This window comes from Tachysurus fulvidraco, chromosome 7, assembly GCF_022655615.1.
Source record: "Tachysurus fulvidraco isolate hzauxx_2018 chromosome 7, HZAU_PFXX_2.0, whole genome shotgun sequence".
NCBI classification, from domain to species: domain Eukaryota; kingdom Metazoa; phylum Chordata; class Actinopteri; order Siluriformes; family Bagridae; genus Tachysurus; species Tachysurus fulvidraco.
This window is the reverse complement of record NC_062524.1, coordinates 5,704,272-5,723,044: the sequence shown is the minus strand read 5'-3', so window position 1 is coordinate 5,723,044 and position 18,773 is coordinate 5,704,272. Positions and strand designations below refer to the sequence as shown.

General features: G+C 38.9%; 2 protein-coding genes across 2 annotated transcripts; one reads left to right on the top strand and one right to left on the bottom strand.

Moving 5' to 3' along the window:
- Window positions 1-413: 413 nt before the first annotated feature.
- On the top strand, window positions 414-5,917 carry prrt1 (proline-rich transmembrane protein 1). The gene is made up of 4 exons (XM_027133911.2): window positions 414-745; window positions 3,067-3,413; window positions 3,673-3,864; window positions 4,705-5,917. Exons 1-4 carry the CDS (start codon window positions 727-729, stop codon window positions 4,879-4,881), a joined length of 735 nt encoding a protein of 244 aa, XP_026989712.1. The 5' UTR covers window positions 414-726; the 3' UTR covers window positions 4,882-5,917.
- Window positions 5,918-10,774: 4,857 nt separating this feature from the next.
- LOC113634767 (transmembrane protein 268) lies at window positions 10,775-16,651 on the bottom strand. The gene is made up of 10 exons (XM_047816102.1): window positions 16,627-16,651; window positions 16,060-16,129; window positions 15,285-15,400; window positions 14,217-14,311; window positions 13,586-13,693; window positions 12,754-12,912; window positions 12,498-12,608; window positions 11,878-11,967; window positions 11,461-11,670; window positions 10,775-11,024 (listed from the first exon to the last, which is right to left on the bottom strand). Exons 1-10 carry the CDS (start codon window positions 16,649-16,651, stop codon window positions 10,857-10,859), a joined length of 1,152 nt encoding a protein of 383 aa, XP_047672058.1. The 3' UTR covers window positions 10,775-10,856.
- Window positions 16,652-18,773: the final 2,122 nt, after the last annotated feature.

The window sequence follows — 18,773 nt, the reverse complement described above, 5'->3', positions numbered from 1 at the left end:
CGGCATATAAAGACACTTGACACAAATGTGTACGTCAAACTTTTTTTTAAACAGAAGAACCACATGGAGTTTGAATGTGACGTTCAGGTGCCTACAAACTTTTGGTTGTTTACTTTACAATCGCTTGTCCAGAGACATACCTGGAGTTTACAGCAGGGTAGTAAAATGGATAATGGTTTTGTCAGATGAGATGCAGATAAGATGTATCTGTATGTCTTTATCTATGAAGCCATGGCTTATCTATGACGCCATGGTCACGAGTAATGATGGGATAACTATACAGTACGTGGTATATTAAGTTATTTGTATGATTTTTTTTATGTTTTGTTTTGTTTTTTTTGTGTATATTTGACTGAAGATAGAGTCCTGTGTGTCTCTTTAAGACATCCACACCGTGCATGTGATTAATTCAGTGTGATGTGATGCGATGCTCTGACAGGAGCCCATTTTCCCCTACATGTAGCTTACTGCTTCACTATTACATGCTGAGGGGGAAAATCCAGTGCAATACACTTGGCACCTACAAAGATTCTGTATTAGATCCTAAAACAGGGGACTAGAAAAGCTGAGATCACATTGTTTGTTTTATGTGAAGATGCTCTGATAGCCTGAAGGACTCTGCAGCCGTTTTAACGGTTAACGGTTTAAAAAAAAAATTAAACAAAGGGCACGCGCGCCTGGCGTATTTCCAACTGAAGAATCCTTACCTCAGATAAATTCAACGTGATGTCATCGGCGAAACACGGTAAGATCGATCGATTATTCTTATTTATTTACACGTGTCGTTGATCATTATTATTTTTTTATATTTTCTTAACATAAAAACACTCATAACGGACTTATAATCCGTACTCTAACATTAAAATGGGAATTAAAAAAATATATAAAAGCGAATTTGTTCTTAAGCTATACCCAATTAAAAACTAAATATCCGAAAGTGGATGTTTACTTAAAAAAATTGTTTAAATAAATAAATTAAATGAATAAAAATAAAAATACATTTGCTTCACGGCGGCCGTATTCCAAATTACTGTATGATCCCTACATAGGCGCACTTCATCGAGTTCTCGGTAAAGCGCTCGTGCACCCTACGAAGTGCACTATGTTTCTAAGATGTAGCAGTTTGGTGTTCGGAAAAAAACGATTGTTATTAAGAAAGGCAAATCTATTTCTTTATGTTTGTGGCTTCTGACGTTAATCCGTTACCGTAGAAACCATTTTTGTGCGTGTATAATTGTATTAAACAGATCTGCTGATATTTCTAAGCATTTCTACCTGCACAGAAAAAAAACATCCCTTTGTGTTTAGTTATTATTATATAACTGGTGTATTTTAAGGGTTTTCTTCTATCATGAATTGGAGAAAAGCAACAGAAATGAAGGGAAATTAGATTCATATGATGTTGTCCAAGTTGCTTTTAATGCAATTGTGGCTTTTCTATGGATATACTAGTGTGTTTATTACTATTTTACATGCAATATTACATATTGGTGTTGTTGTTGTTGTTGATGTTAATAATGATAATAATAATAATAATAAGAATGTTGATGAAGAGTGTTGATGAAGAAAAACACCGAACAGGAAGAATAAAAGCACACAGGAGCCTGATGTGACATTGCAACACGTCCTCTATCTGCATTGATTTAATCTTTAAAGCTGTAGTGTTCACAGATTCACAGATTTCACCCAATAATTTATTGCTGTTAAAGCGAAAATAACAGGTTGTGGTGTGTTGCTTCCCATTTTGCAGCTGTGCATGTTGTGCGTCCGTCTCACATGACGAGGTGTCTGTCGTTCCTCGTTTCCTGTGAACGAGATGAAAATGTATTTATTTATTTTAAATCCAGCAGCGTTTACTACAGAGCGATGGCACGACGGAGAAACCTCTCATGCTTTTCTCTCTATAGAGCCAGGATTTTTGCCACTCTACCATTTTCTCTTTTCTTATATAGGTCTTATATGAGATTCTCTGCTGGTTTGTGTACGATCCTGATAACATACATTGCAGATCTGATCGGGTTTCTGTGTCAAGACCTCAGGGCCGCTGATCATTTTTGTTCTAATTGGTGATGTTGATAACATTACCGTGATCATTGCCCGGCAACCGATAACGACACTATGTGATGTACATTTACTGTGTGTGCGACACAAGAGGATCGACGTTTTTCAGGACTTAATGATGGAAATCAAAGCAAAGCAAGCTGTGAAAATACTAAGAGAAGGAACTACAGCACCTTCCCACAACTAACCTGATAGAGACATCTTACATTTAACACCTAGAACAAGCAACAAATGATTAAAACTAGATGACTGACTTTTACCCAAGATGCTGTAAACGACTTCAGACTCGATTTCTGGCATGATGTAGACGACAAAAAAAAAAACTTGACTAAACAGAATTTAACCCAAACCAAACCTCAACCAGGTTCATTTTAAGGTAACGAAAGTATCTAGTTAACAAACTTTATTTCAAATCAACTTGCCAACCTTATAAAGAGCGAGTCTTTCAGTTTAAGCTTTTAACATACTGTAAGTGTGTCACGTTATAAACCAGGGAAACATAAGAAGAGCTAAACAAAATGTTCCATGATGCCCCTGAGTAATTAATATTAACAGGTCACTCATATCATCCTGCTTTGTGTCTACGAACACACTCCATATCCTGAGGTACTTCAGAAAATGGAAGCAAGCTTATCTAAATATACTGATGCAACACTTCAGTATAATAGTATAATATATAGAGTATAGAGTGTAAAAATTAAACTAATATGGTTATTAAGGCTGATGTTTGTTTTAATGATGTTTGCTATTTATGTTATTTAGGAAACAAATCTAAGGTTTAAGGTTTCTGTTTTCAGATTCAAAACCACACAACATGTCAAACCAGGACCTTTGTTAAACCACACTGACCACAAAGCTGACCTCTGAGAGGCAGAGTCTGGCCTTTACAAGTGAATGGAATACAAGTGAAATTTAACAGTCAACTTTTTTTTTTTTTGGAAAAACAGGTATTAATAACCACATATTAAAGACATTTTGCACACGTTTGTGTTCGTCTGATGGCAGGTCATGAGGAGGCAGCAGGAAAGCAGCCCATGACTCAACCACTGAACCAAATGCCTCCTCCACCTTACCTGTCGCAGGACCCCAACATGCCTCCTCCACCTGGCTGCGGCCCCCAGCCTAATTACCCTCCTCCTCCTCCTCCGCCTGGCTCTGAAGGGTATTTACAGGAGACACACTTCCCTTCTGGAAACCCTCCAAGTCATGCAGCTCCTAACGGTTACACGGTCCAGACGCACGGGCCCGGTGGCTCGGTGCCTCATCCCCCCATGGGTTACCTGCAGCTCGGATATCCACTCCAACTGCAGCCCTGCGCTGCTTACGTACCTGTGTATCCCATTGGAACAGGGGTGAGTCAGGGCCGGTTTCATACATTGGCCTCAACTGGTATAACAAAACAGTATGTCATTCTTTTGTGAAATCATAATGTATAGAGGACCATAACAACTGGAACAAAGTAAATTCATAGCAGTTTTTAAATGTACAACTGTTTCGAACAAAATCAGTTGAATGTTATGCTGCTAGACAACGACTATGACTTTGACTTAACCCTGAGGTTCTCTGTCAAAATCATTTGAAAATATTCATCCCTGTGTCTATTTCTCCCAGGGACAGCCTTACATGCCTAATGGTACACCCCATGCAGGTGTTGCGCCAGGGCAGGTGCCAATGCAAATGCCCCCTGGAGTTGCTCTAATGGAGCCACGGCGGCCCCCTCACGATTACCTGCCCATCGCTGTGCTCACCACCATCTGCTGCTTCTGGCCCACAGGCATCATCGCCATCATCAAAGCCGTGCAGGTGAGCCGGCCATGCAAATGTCGTGAATTCATTTGAATATTAAGCACTCATCAGGGTGAACCTTTATCACACATCAAACTGTACAACTCTATTGAGTTATGCATGTTGGCTTTTCCAAAATTCACAGGTTTGTGATTATCTAACCTCATTTCAATAATATACTTATATTCTAAAACATTACCTATGAGGCACGACATTCAGGATCCAGTCATTTATAATCACTTAAACCCGCCAAACAGTGCACGTGTTGTACATGCGCCGTTTGATCGCTCGTTCTTACAAACATGCACGACTTACAAATTTAATTTAACAATAAACTTGAACTCTCCAGCTTTTTGTTTTCAGGAAAGCATCAGCAGTAACTGTAGCTAATTAAAGCTTAAATTTAAAGTGCATCCCTGAAGGTAAAACAATAAAATTTGTAAAAAATAAAATAAATAAATAAATAAAGTGTAAACAAGCATAAAGACTAAACCGGTCACATTACAGTAATTCATGAAGGCTATTTAAGTGTGGAGTAAAATCCTTTCATTACCCTAAAAGCAATTTAGAAGACAACCAAGACACCCCTGAGATAGGATAACTGTTAAATTAGCCATTAATGCTAACATCTTTATACACGGCCCCCTGGAATGACAATGATTGCGTTAGTCTAAATCTAGAAGAAGCGTACGGTGTTAATCTCAGCTCGGGTATTAAATAAATAATAAATAATACATTTTACCCCTTGTGTTTTTATCTAACTAAACACTGTTGAAATAACTCAGTAACTGAGCACATGGTAATCTAGTCGAATTGCATTTTTGCCATTTTCTGAAGAGGCTGTTTCTTCTTCGTTAGGTGCGTACAGCTATCGCTCGGGGTGACATGGTGTCGGCAGAGATCGCGTCACGTGAGGCACGTAACTTCTCCTTCATCAGCCTGGCGGTGGGCATCGCCTCCATCGTGCTCTGCACCATCCTCACAGTGGTGGTGATCATCGCCTCGCAGCACCACGACGAAGACTGGGAACCGTAAAAACTCGTCCTACAACCCACACCACGCTACGGACTGAAGGCAGTACAGCCGGTATTCTGCTCATAGCGCTCCCTGATCATCACACATCGCACTCACTGCTACAGTCACTCACAAACCTAAAGCGAATAATCATTTGCTACTGTGTTAGCTTACAGGCACAGATTTACATTCTTAAATAATCGCTGATGGGAACTGGGAACAAATCACTCCCATGGTTTCTAATGCGTTTAGCTAATCACTTCAGTAATCTCCAAGCAAACTCGTCTTACGTATTGGTTACACACCGTGTTTGTGTTCAGTCCATTCTGTCATCGATTCGTGCCATTAATCTGTTTAGGTACAGTGTCGTACAATAGAAGTAAAGCATTTCCTGACGCTGACGGAAATGATTATGTCAAGCAATCTGCTATTATTTACTCGTATTGTAAGATAAAAGTGTTAGGTACTGTAGCTAAGCAGAAGCGATAATCATTCTTTACTCGGTTGAATAACAATAGAGTAGACTTTTACTACAGTCAGTGTAAAAAGATGTATAAGTTTATTAAGTAGAATATGGATCTTTGCTGACGGAAATTATTCTGTTTTACACACTCGGTGGAATGTTATGACGGCTACAAATATTTTTCGCGCTCAAAGTGTTTCTGCCTCATGGCAAACTAGGAAAGATATATTATTATTATTGTGTGGCAATGTTACTTTATGTAATGTATTATACATTATTTATTAATTTGTTTGTGCATTCATCTAAGTATTTATTACTATTATTATTATTATTATTCTCATTATTCAATATTTATTAATCTATTTAGCCATAGCTTTATTGTTGAACTGAACTGAATTATTTTTATTGTTTAACGATTACATACGATCATTACGGATTGCACAACTTCATATCGCAGCGTATTTTTAGCCGAGCATGTTGCTACACGCACTTTTATACACTGTGAGGGTGTAAATGCTGCTGCCTTCCTTCTGGTTTGTTTGCCAGGTGTGAACAGTTAACAGGATTTAAGGGTAAGTTAAAAAAAAAAAGAAATAGAAAAAAATACCCTTTCTGTGTAGGAAACGTTTGAAACGATAGATTTTTAACAGACTTATTCCTTGTAAGCACTACGTTAATTAAAGAAAGAGGATCAATCGATAGCATCGATCAAAATAAATAGAATCCGTGTTTTTTACTCTTTTATCCGCCTCGTATTTTCCTGCTTCCGAGCAGAATGCGGAGGGGCTTTCATCAGGGTTGTTGTTCTGTTGTGTCTCAGGCTCATTCCCCTGAAAGCTTCCTGTCCTACACTCATAGCCACAAGAGATTTGTCACCGATAATTTCAGAAATTCAGGAAACTGTCAAGTCCACACAGGCTGGGTTACTATTACTCAGCTGCTTCTGCTTCACAACAGAAGTGAAGTGACACGGGAGGGTGGGAGGTTTTTGGGGTTGTTGGCAATCCAAATAATTGTCAGCGACAGGACATTTTGCATAGTCCTCACTGTTTCTAAACATTTATGGTGCTGCTGCTGAAAGCCATACAGGTTGATGAGGATATATTTCATTAATGTGAATCAGCACTTTCTGTTGTAAATGTCACTTTTACACCTGTGTAAGGTGATTAGCAAATGAATGTGTTCTATTATCTCGGTTTGTTGGACTCCACAAATACACCTCCCATCAGCCAATCTGGCTGAAAACACACAGCTCATGAGCCTTATGTATATTCTCTTAGATTTAGCTTCTTGTGAATTTCCCTATTAAAGGAAAAATCCTCCCTGAAAAACTTGAAATGAAATTCTGTATGAACTAAACGGGTTAACGTTTCCTACACTACCCACAATGCCATTCAACTACCCCACCGATAGTGCTGCAGTGTTATTTAACCCTTGTTTCCTCTCTATTTAAAGAGACCACAGCTTTATTCCTTTAGACCGCCCGGCTCTCTCCGCACAAACGGATTGGCTTCTAAAGCTTCAGCTTTCACACTAACCTCCTGTCAAAAATATCACGCTTGTTATCTAAGAACTAGATAACTCTTCAGGTGTAATGTTTGCCATCTCCACTTTTGATATATAAAAAAGCTCTTGCTCATTTATTCACCAGAATGAACAAATTCACTTTACAAATCCACCCATTTTCTGTACCACTTATCTTACACCGTGTTGTAGGGAACCTTTATCACAGGAGTTCAGGGCTGGATGGGGTGCCGACCCCTCGCAGGTCACCATCAAACTCACACCCATACACACACTATGGACAATTGATGCCAATCAACTTGCAATGCATGTTTTGGACTCGCATAGGGAGAGAACTGGAAACCGAACCCCCATCACAGGTGTCCTGCAAACCTGCCTACCACTAAGACATTAGAAATATTCTACTATTAACAAATTTACTGAGCTTCAGGTTAAAGCTTTCCTTACATTTTTCTATGGGCATGTGTGTCGATATGAGCTGCCAGGCTGGTTCATGGGATTGTACTTGTGCTTTTAATTTAAACCCAAGACAAATTAACTATCTGAAAATTGGTTCACAATCGGTTGGAAATCTTGAGCCTGTGACGCTTTGGTCCACTTTTTTGTGACTCATGTATTTAATTATTTTTTCCCAACTTTATATCACGTGATCTTATTTTCTTCTTTTATTTTCTTAAATATGTCCGTTTTTAGATAAAGAGCTTTAATGTAAATGCACAGTGAACACAGATGTATCGCCGTACCTATTTTATCTACTATGGAATAAAAAATAAAAAAAAGAAACCTGTGGGGAGTCCTAACATTTTGGCTGTGTATAAAATCACCCCCAAGTGGTTCTCTGATTCTTAATGCATTAAACAGAAGATCTGTTCGTATTCTAATTATTTATCTATCTGCTGCCAGTGCAACGTATTGGTGTTGTGGGTTCTTGGTACCTAGATAGAACTCCAGCAAAAAAAAAAAAAAAAAAGCTTTTCTGCATTAATTTAATATGAATCTGGTCCTGTATTGTTACAGATAACTTTGCTTAAAAAAAAAAAAGAAATAAAAGTATGGATCCCCCTATAGTTTCTGCTCTCTTAAGATGATTTTATCCGAGCTTGTAAATGTGGCCAGTGGCTTATTGATAAAGCCTGAACAATGACTTGTGTACCTGTGCTTTAAAGGTTTATTCTGTTGAATCATGCTTTACATGCCTTTTATTGTGTATGAATCCTGTTAAAAATTAAAAAAACACTGCAGGAATGGATTGTGGTGCAGGTCTCTGTCTCGCCTCTTCTCTCTCTCTCTCTCTCTCTCTCTCTCTCTCTCTCTCTCTCTCTCTCTCTCTATCTCGCTCTCTCTCTGTCTCTCTCTCTTTCTCTTTCTCCAGCATCTCACATGTGCTTGCTATTTATAGATGACCTGTTTTTTTCCATCATTCTTTTTTTTTCCTTTTTTTTTCTCCCCAAATAGTTTGTCTCACTTCTTTGTCACTATGTTCAATACTATGCATTTGAGAAATGCTTGTGTATTCTACTGTGTAGTAAGAGGTCCATATTCCCTTTTAATCTTCAGGGACATCATTTTATTGAAAATATTCAGATTCTGGGGGAAAAGAGTCAGGCAGCACTGGGAGAGCATCTGAATTAGATTTATAGTTATATCGGACAATCTAGGCTGGCCAGACTGTCTGCCCGATCACAGATGGTCATTTAGCCCCCCAACGAGACACAGCATCGTTGTGATCGTTTAAGCAGGTCTCACGCTGGCTCCTCCATCACATGCTTCTGTCTTTCCAGCTCACATTCTTGCCTCTTCTTTCACCATGACCGTTTTCTCATTAAACATTCACTTGCCAACTTCATCAATGTGGATTAAAGGTTGAAGCATGGGTTGGGTTACACTGTGCCGTGTTACATTATGCTGTGTTGTTTTACGTTACGATGTGCTGTATTACATTACACTGTGCTGTATTACATTACACTGTGCTGTATTACATTACACTGTGCTGTGTTACATTATGCTGTGCTGTGTTACACTACACTGTGTTGTGTTACATTATGCTGTGCTGTGTTACATTGTGCTGTGCTGTGCTGTGTTACATTACCCTGTGCTGTGCTACATTACGCTGTGCTGTGTTACATTACACTGTGCTGTGTTACATTACGCTGTGCTGTGTTACACTACACTGTGCTGTGATACATTATGCTGTGCTGTGTTACACTACACTGTGCTGTGTTACATTACACTGTGCTGTGTTACATTATGCTGTGTTGTTTTACGTTACGATGTGCTGTATTACATTACACTGTGCTGTGTTACATTATGCTGTGCTGTGTTACACTACACTGTGTTGTGTTACATTATGCTGTGCTGTGTTACATTGTGCTGTGCTGTGCTGTGTTACATTACCCTGTGCTGTGTTACATTACGCTGTGCTGTATTACATTATACTGTGCTGTTTTACATTACACTGTTCTGTATTACATTACGCTGTGCTGTGTTACATTACGCTATGCTGTGTTACATTACACTGTGCTGTGTTACACTACACTGTGCTGTGATACATTACACTGTGCTGTGTTATATTACACTGTGCTGTGTTACATTACACTGTGCTGTGTTACAATACGCTGTGCTGTGTTATATTACGCTGTGCTGTGATACATTACACTGTGCTGTGATACACTACACTGTGCTGTTATACATTACACTGTGCTGTGTTATATTACACTGTGTTTGGTTACATTACACTGTGCTGTGTTGCACTACGCTGTGCTGTGATACACTACACTGTGCTGTGTTGCACTACGCTGTGCTGTGATACACTACACTGTGCTGTGTTATATTACACTGTGTTTTGTTACATTACACTGTGCTGTGTTACACTACACTGTGCTGTGTTACACTACGCTGTGCTGTGATACACTACACTGTGCTGTGTTATATTACACTGTGTTTTGTTACATTACACTGTGCTGTGTTACACTACGCTGTGCTGTGATACACTACACTGTGCTGTGATACATTACTGTGTGCTGTGTTACATTACGTTGTGTTGTGTTACACTACGCTGTGCTGTTACATTACGCTGTGCTGTGTTATATTACACTGTGTTTTGTTACATTACACTGTGCTGTGTTACACTACACTGTGCTGTGTTACATTACACTGTGCTGTTATATTACATTGTGTTTTGTTACATTACACTGTGCTGTGTTACATTACATTGTGCTGCCTTCTTCCCTGAGGTATATCACACAATGCTGTATTAAAATGCATTGTGCAGTGTTGCATTATTTCCTGTGCTTTGTTGCATTACACTGTGTGGTTTGCCTCCCTGACCTGTTCTATTTTCACTATACTGGCATCCTCCCTGTAATGTATTGCCTTTTGCTAAACTGCCTTCTTGTATGTGCTATTGCATTTCACTGTGTGTTCTGTTTTACCTTTCACTATACTGGCTTCCTCCCTGTCCTGTATTACCTTTCACTATTCTGCCTTAATTCCTGCCCTGTGTAATACCGCAGTGTGCTTTCATTCTTCGTCTGCTGTAACATTTTATTGCATTATTCACCGAAACACATTGTACTGTCATCCTTGCATCCATGTGCTTTTACATTGCATTACTGGTATCCTTTTTGCTGTAACATTGCACTGTGCTGGTTTCGTTTTTGCCCTGTTAGACTCCCTTGTTCTCTAATAAGCTGTTTTGTCATATGCTCTGCTGAATTAGAATAAGCTTTTTTCCACCACATGCAGTTCTGTACAGATTCAATGACTCGTTTTCTGATTCATACTGACAGCCTGAGCATAATCTCTGAAATGCATCAGTGACTCTCTCTCTCTCTCTCTCTCTCCTCTTACACAACCTTTATGTAACACCCAGGCTATAACATCACAATGCACCACTTAAAATAAGGAAATATATATGTATTTCACAAAGCAGCTTAAAAAAATAATTTAATAAAGAACAGAGAGTGCTACAGAAATGCATTGTGGGCAGTCTTTCCCAGTTTGAGTCTCTCTACTGCAGAAGTTTGTATTGTACATACTGACAAAGACACAGTGATGCCATTGTGCAGTGATTCCTCTCTGAATTTAGAGGGTGAACTGAGGAGCTGGGAAGTCTCTCTGACACCAGCAGCTTCACGTAGACGGCACTGTATATCATCAAAAGGTGGTTTGCAATGTCCTGGGAGCACACACACAAACAAACAAGTCAACCATGAGGACAAATAATGTATTATTCATTCATCTTCAGTAAACACTTCATCGTTAAGGTCATGGTTTCAGAGAGCATATACAGTACACCTTGGTAACCCAAGCTAGAACCAGGGGCCCTCAAGATTACATTTATCGGCACCAATACTACCTTCTACACAACTGTGCTATCTCTGTACCATATTTTCAGATTATAATTTGCTTCTTTCTTATTCACATCAATGTACAGGACATTTTTATTTATAGAAAAGCTAAGTACAGCTTAGCAGCAGCTGGGTAATGTCTCACGTTCACCTACACACTCGCTCACTTCAGTGATTTCTGCTTGCTATGACAATGGTGTTATTTATAATCAAGATCATAAGTGAAACACGGAAATGAACATCTCTCTCTCTGCACCTCTTTACCTGATATGAGAGGGTGAAGTCTGGTAACAGGCTAAATGTTTGGGTCAGTATAATTTCTTCTCTTTTCTTGGTTGAAGCGTGGTTCTTTTTGCCCCCTCCCAGCAAGAGCTGTTCTTCATCAGGTTCCTCAATGATCACTCCAGCATCAGGCTCAGGAGGTGGGATTTCAGCCACTACAGTGAGGTGGGACATTCTCTTCTTCAGTTTGTTCTAGAGAGTAAATTGGAAAAAGATTTGTTTCCTAATTTTTATAATTGTGAAAATGTTCATATTCAATAACTGAGCATATGTCCATATGTAAGTATGTCTGTGTATGTCCAACACTATTTGTATATACAGTAGGTCCTGCCTTAAACTTCTTAAACAGAAAGAACATGTTAGGATTGTAATGTTGGTTAGAAGTACAAATCTACAAACCTTTATCTCATCTTTGATCAAATCCAGCTCCTCTAAAGTTTCACTCAAGGTTTGCAGACATGGACCCAAATCCCAGAACACACAACAAAGCTGAGGGAGAGAGAAAACGTGTGTGTGTGTGTGTGTGTGTGTGTGTGAGAGAGAGAGAGAGAGAGAGAGAGAGAGAGAGAGAGAGAGAGAGAGAGAGAGAGAGAGAGAGAGAGAGAGAATGAGCCTTGAAAAAACTGTGAGGACAGAGATTAGCTACAGGGTTTGAGACTGTTTTGACTGGAAGAGATTCATCTATTCATTTCAAGTCCGTGGTTCAAGTCAAATGTGGTGACTTGAAGTGCCACCACTATGGAACAAAATATAACCACACTATTTTCATAATGGTGCAGTATTAAGCACTAACCGCTGTTACATTTAACTCATATTAGTTGCTCATCCAGATCCTTGTGAACATCTTACAGTATGTAACTCTACTTTCATGATTAGGTACTGTAATGTTTAAAAAGAATCACACTCCCTTCCGTAACAGATCCATAATTTCAGTTGATGAAACAAAACCCACACATAGAGCACATAGCTAAAACACAGTCACTTGACTTTTTAGGTTTTCTCTTGTAACTGAACGTTACCTGCATTTTTCCAGTGCACTTTTCAATCCAGTCCGCTACCCCTAGGAGCAGATTGTGCCTGATGAGCCGTTCGTTCACTCGCACCAGACGCACGTCAGTATTCACATTGATCTGTGCCAGAAATCACAACAGCAGTCTTTAATCGGTGCTTACAAACTATACAAGCTGTATCTGATCTATAGGCAAGGGAGTATTGCAATATAGTAAGAGAAACACTTTTAAAGGGTAAAGGCATATAAACAAAACAATGTCCTGCCTCTTTGTTGTTGTAGTGGAAGATGAGGACGATGGCGACGGTGATGACGACAACAACAAGGCTCACACACAGACACAGAACCCAGAGCTTCATGACGCTCTCGCTGAGGTAACTGTGCAGGCTGGAGTACATGGCAAACCACAGCACCATGTACATGATCTGCAGATAGAAACCATTCACATCACACAAATGCACACACACCGTGACCTTCAGAAATATGAAAGTCTCTCACTTCTGCAAATTCCACATAACTGCAGCAAGCTCCAGAACAGACATGAAAGAATTATGAATTATAAGAATGAGCTGTAAGTCGTTTTGAACGAATCATGATTCATTTAAGTGAATTATGTTACAGCAGTGCAGCGAGTTGCATAACCATGGATCATACCCAGTTCTTAAGATCTGTTCTGCTGAGAACAGGCCTAGACATCTGTTAATCTAAAACCACATTCACCCAAGACAAGACATGTTTGGTGTGCAATGTTTGATTTCTTTTTAGATTTTGCTCTGGAGACTCGAGGCTAATGTGATGCAAATCTGAAACGATTTCCCACAACGTTGATCTCTCTGAACACACTTACAGTTCTTCAGTTATGTTTCACACACTCCCCGATTTGAAACACAGTGTGAATTTCAGCAGTCTATAAAAAGAACAAAAACTCAGTGTGGCTGAGCACTGCAATGTTATAAAGGCAGCCATCTTGGAAAGCACAATGACTTTTTTTTATTTGTCTTTTTTCTTCACATGTCTGTAAATACAGATATTTCATACTATTTTACCAAACACTTTGGTAAAATGGAGTTGTAAAAAGACACATTTTTTTCTTCTTACCGGGGCCATGATGAAATGAAACAGAGATGAGTTGAAGAACAAGTATCTTCTGATGGAAGATGATTCCAGCGCTGTTCTTAGAGGAGTCTCAAAGTCCTCGACAGGGATCTTGTTAGAACAGAGAGAATACTGGCATTGTAATATACAGTATAATATTGCATATGGGAAACATTTATTTCCCTGAAAACTGGGGTCCAAACATAGTCTATATATCGATGTTACATTTACATCATTTAGCAAACGCCTTTATCCAGAGCGACTTACATTTTTATCTCATTTTTATACAACTGAGGGTTAAGGGCCTTGCTCAGGGACCCAGCAGTGGGAACCTGGTGGACGTAGGAATCAAACTCACAACCTTCCGATTGGTAGCCCGACACCTCAACCACTAGGCTACCACATGCCATGTTATAGTCAGGTTTAGTGGTTTCCAGCTTTGGAAATTTCCCATGTTGTCTGTAGCCATGACTAAACATCATTCTGTTGATTATCTCATATTTTATCTAACTGTTTCTAATATATATATAAAAGCAACAGGCCACATTTGGGCCTGGGATCAAACTTGCTAAAACTTCCTAGATTGAGGTTGTTTGTTTACGATCTTATAGAACAGACATTTGAAAATACTAACATGGAAGCCTTCTTTCTCCAGCTGTGTCCTGCAGAGTTGCAGGTCGAAGCTTGGTGTTAATATAGAGGGTGCGGGTGTGGCCACTATACACTGACCTGATAAAAACACACACATGGGGACATTGAAAATGGACATTCACTTCGAGAAGAAAATTCAAATTTCAACTTCGACCAAACTACATACATTGTATAAAACGACACTATATGTGTAAATAGGAAATTAAACGACGGCAGGTGGTGCGATGGTGTCACTGTTACTACACCAAAGTTTATTATTTTCCCATAACAGCATAAAACCAAAGTGTTTTATTCCTTGTAATCCATAGGGAATTGAAGTCGCTCTATTGACGAATGACTTATTAAACTTTTTCTCCGTTTCCACTTACATTGAATGTCATGTAAGTCACAAGCGAGATGTTATCACTTACTTTAAAACAGCTCTAAACTGTGTGACTTCTTTATCTCATTCAACTAACTCTGTGATTCTTTAACAGAAATGTGAGTCGAAAAATAAATATGAAATGATTGTGTGAACAAAATGTGTAGATTTTTTTATTTTTTTTTAAGTACAGGTCTGTGACACATTGTGCTATTATCAGTAATGAGGCAAATCCACTCTTTTTGGTGTAAACGCTTAACACATAGTATTTCCTTTCATAATGTTGTTAAGAAACAGTTGAGTGTTATAAAATTATTCACAAAGGCAATGAACATTTATTAAAAAAAAAAGTTAAATAGCTGGTTGTTAAACATGTAAGATCACTACTAGGGTCACTACACGGGTAGACAGGCACTGAATATTTTCCTAAATACTGATACTGACTTTTCTACAATAATTATTATCCTTGCTTTTGAGTTTGTAGCTCATGGTATTGAGAACTCAAAGTCCTTTTCTTCCTAGAAATGAGAAGACTCTTTAAAACCTAAATTATTTTGTTCCATAAATATAAAACGAATGAATTAATGTGAAACTGTTGAAAACCATGAAGTTTAACACTAGTTTCTACAGCCGTTGCACCTCAGAGCTGGGAACTCCCAAAGCAGGACGTGTCATGTGAGTGCTACATACCATTTGTCCATGTGGACTTTCTGCCGTTTGTTCTGTGCACTCGGGAGTTTTCCGTCGACATCCCTGATTCAGGATCACACCTGTCTCTGTCCCTCTGACCGGCCCTGTCCGCCATGCTGAGAACATGTCACAACATAAATTACCTGTCTGATTTATTAAAAATCAGATATATTCAAAAATATTTCCAGAGTTTGATTTTAGAAAACAGAATCAAATCACTGTGGAAGATCACACAAGAGCATGAGTCATTTTCTGTCATCACAATCCAACTGAATCACACATGCATCATATGAACATCAGCGACTGTTCAGCTGATATTTACTTCTTCCTGGCAGACAAAGCTCTTCCTTCATCTTACTCACATCATTCACACTTTAGCTGGAGATTCCACAACAACTCTATAATGAACTCTGAGACTTTATTCTGGATTCTGAAAAAAACATTTCCCAAAAAAGGGGCCCAAGGGCTTTTGTTTTTGCTAAAAGCAAAAAGTAGACAAAACAGAACAGGAAATATCGGCCTGAAACACTTCTTCTTTTATAGCTTTGTTAAATGTTTCAACATACATACCTCAGTGTACTTTCTTAAATAAGCTTACTTTCTCTAGTTTTTTTTTAACCTGAATGAATATTTCATAATCATCGTTGAAAGACTTTTCCGTGTAGCGAAGTGAGAACAACTACAACCTGTGGATGCATAATCCCTGTATCTTTCCTGCTTTGAGCTATAAATCTCAGTTCTTCCATGCAGTGATACGAATAAGATTAAAACTTACTGCACTGCAGATGAAGCAGTCAGCACAGCACCATATGACCAACACTTGCTGATCTCCAACACCTCACGAACTGTGAATGAGAAACAAAGCAACATAAAGAGAACGGAAAAAGACCCCTGAGTAAAATGCAGCATCACACCATCTCATTCTCTCTCTCACTCTCTCTTTACACCTCATGTTTACTTACCGCTGCTAACTGACAGGAAACTAAATGCACATTATAACTATGATTGGGTGATGAAGACTAGTCCATTTCTTTCATCACTGTTGCATTTTGCTTTCTTTTTTTCTTCTTTGCATGCCTTTACTGTAATTTCCTCCTTTTTTGCCAGCTCCACCTACTCGACTGTCAAGTTCTTAACTTCTTCACTATTTTATTTGCCGTCTAGATTTTCTTCATTCTTTCGTATGTGCTCTGCAAATTCCACTCTCTGTCACTCTCTTTCTGTCTGGGTTTGGCATCACTTCCTGCTTTTGTGTGTATACGACACCTTAGCATCAGCCCTCCCCCTGTTTTTTCTTCTCTTGTTATATCATCAGTTTTTCTTTTCTCTTTCTCTTTCTCACCACAGCATGTGACTAGGATCCACATGACCCAAGGAACTGAAAACACTTCTCAGTGTGGTATACGATTGAAAACATGGAATATTCTTAAAAATTGCTGCGTCACTGAGACTTGAGAACGTCTTAACCAAAACCTGACTGAGAAGAAAATATATCGAGCCATTCTTGAATCAAATTCTGTCCATTAAATTAACTCATCATTACCTTTGGGTTGGTGATCATGTGTGTCTGACTTGTCAATATTATGTCCCTTCGAGGGGATTTCCGCTGAATGCTCTGCGGTTAGGTCTAACCACGAATTAAAGGAAGTTGTTTGCCTATTTCAGCTTTATAGTCACACACTGATATAAAGAATTCTAATGTAGAATGACAATATGTTTAAGTCTTTCTCTTCTTTCCAACGATCCACCGATGGAAAAGGACCATTACTGTTGTAATAAATGGTGGACCCGGTGATCATTTGCACATTGTGAAGCTTGTAGCAGCAAATGTGCTATGGTAATTAAAGGAATTTTTATTTATTTAGTTATAACCAGACATAATGGCCAATAGACTATGTGTAGCTACATGTATATGATGTGGACTCTAATATTTGCATGCTGCTTAATAACGAATACGTCTTAATGCTGCCACCTTGAGGTACAGATTACTAAACACCAGCAGACTAGTGACGTTCTAGGTAAAACAGATCTGGTCATACACAAATATTCTGGAACATTTTATGAATTTTGCAAGTGTGTGCTGATATTTGATTAAAATATATACCCTGCTAATCAACCTCATGTAGAAGTCTACAAATATCATCGGTTATATCAGCGTAAAAAAAGTTTTTTCATTGCATTAAAGGTTTTCATTGCCATTCAGCTGAAGGTTGGCGGTACCTTGCTTTACGTATTCAAACTAGTCCTTTTTAAATAAGCTACACATTTACATTGGGAAGTTAGTTTTGAGTACCAGCATTATCCACATCAGCTGAGTTACGGTCACTCACAGAATTGAAACACGAGCCTCGTCCTTGTTTCTTCATTCCATATATCTCTGTTTACTCTAATATCAGTGCTGAAATAATCACTTACTTCATTTACTTTTGTTCTCTTCTGTTCTGCTTACTAGAACGTTTTCCCTGACTGACACATATATCTGTGATGGACTTTATACCTGTGATGTACTCTGGCTATTTTATTAGGAACTTTGCCAGCATTTTAGTAACGTTTTGACTTATTAAAAGGTGTATGTGATGTATAGGCCATTATATGACAATACATTGAATAAAGGGAGTGTTTTACAGCACTGCTGATCTTGCAGTCCAACAGTTTGGAATAACATGCAGGTTCTCAACCGTGATCCATGAGTAACCGCATCCCTGTATTTTTTGTTTTTTTCCTGCTCTAACACACCCACTTCAAGACAAGATGAGCTGTCATGCAAACTTTATATGGAACAGCAAAGCTGTAGGGATGTCTGTCGTCCCCGTACTGTTGCGGCTAAGTTGAATGCACTTCAGAGACCCTATCGCTGTTCCAGCATGACAATGCCCCTGTGCACAAAGCCCATGAACTCCATGTTCATATATGGTGTGTTAAGACCGGATTGTAAGAACTCAAGTGTCCTCCACTGAGCCCTGATTCTGTCTCAACCCCAGTGAACACCTTTGGTATGAACTGGAACTGGAACAACATCATCCCAACATCACGGTGTAATCTCACTAGTTGAATGAACACAAAATTGTAGAACAAGGGTTTTAAAAAGGGATGGCGTTGTTCAGGAACAAGATTGTCTCTCACTGTCTGCACACGAAGGAACCGAACCAAGTGGGGAGGAATACCTCACAATACCTGTTGCACACCTGAATTGGCTTTGCCTCAGGATCAATTCTTATAGACAATAATAATAAATCTTATATGGGATATTTTGTTTTTTTGTTTTTTTTTTTTTTGGGGGGGGGGGGGGGGGGATAACCTGAACATATGTGTGTAATGACCCATAGGTGAGGGTGAGGAGGAAAAAACTCATTAAATATGATATCTAATTTAAAAATAATGGTAAATAAAATTTTAAAACAGAAAGAGGAGCATGGAGATTCTGCGCATCGTGCGCGCATCCGGTACACTACTCAACGCAAAGCGAGGCTGCTCGGATCACGTGGCCGC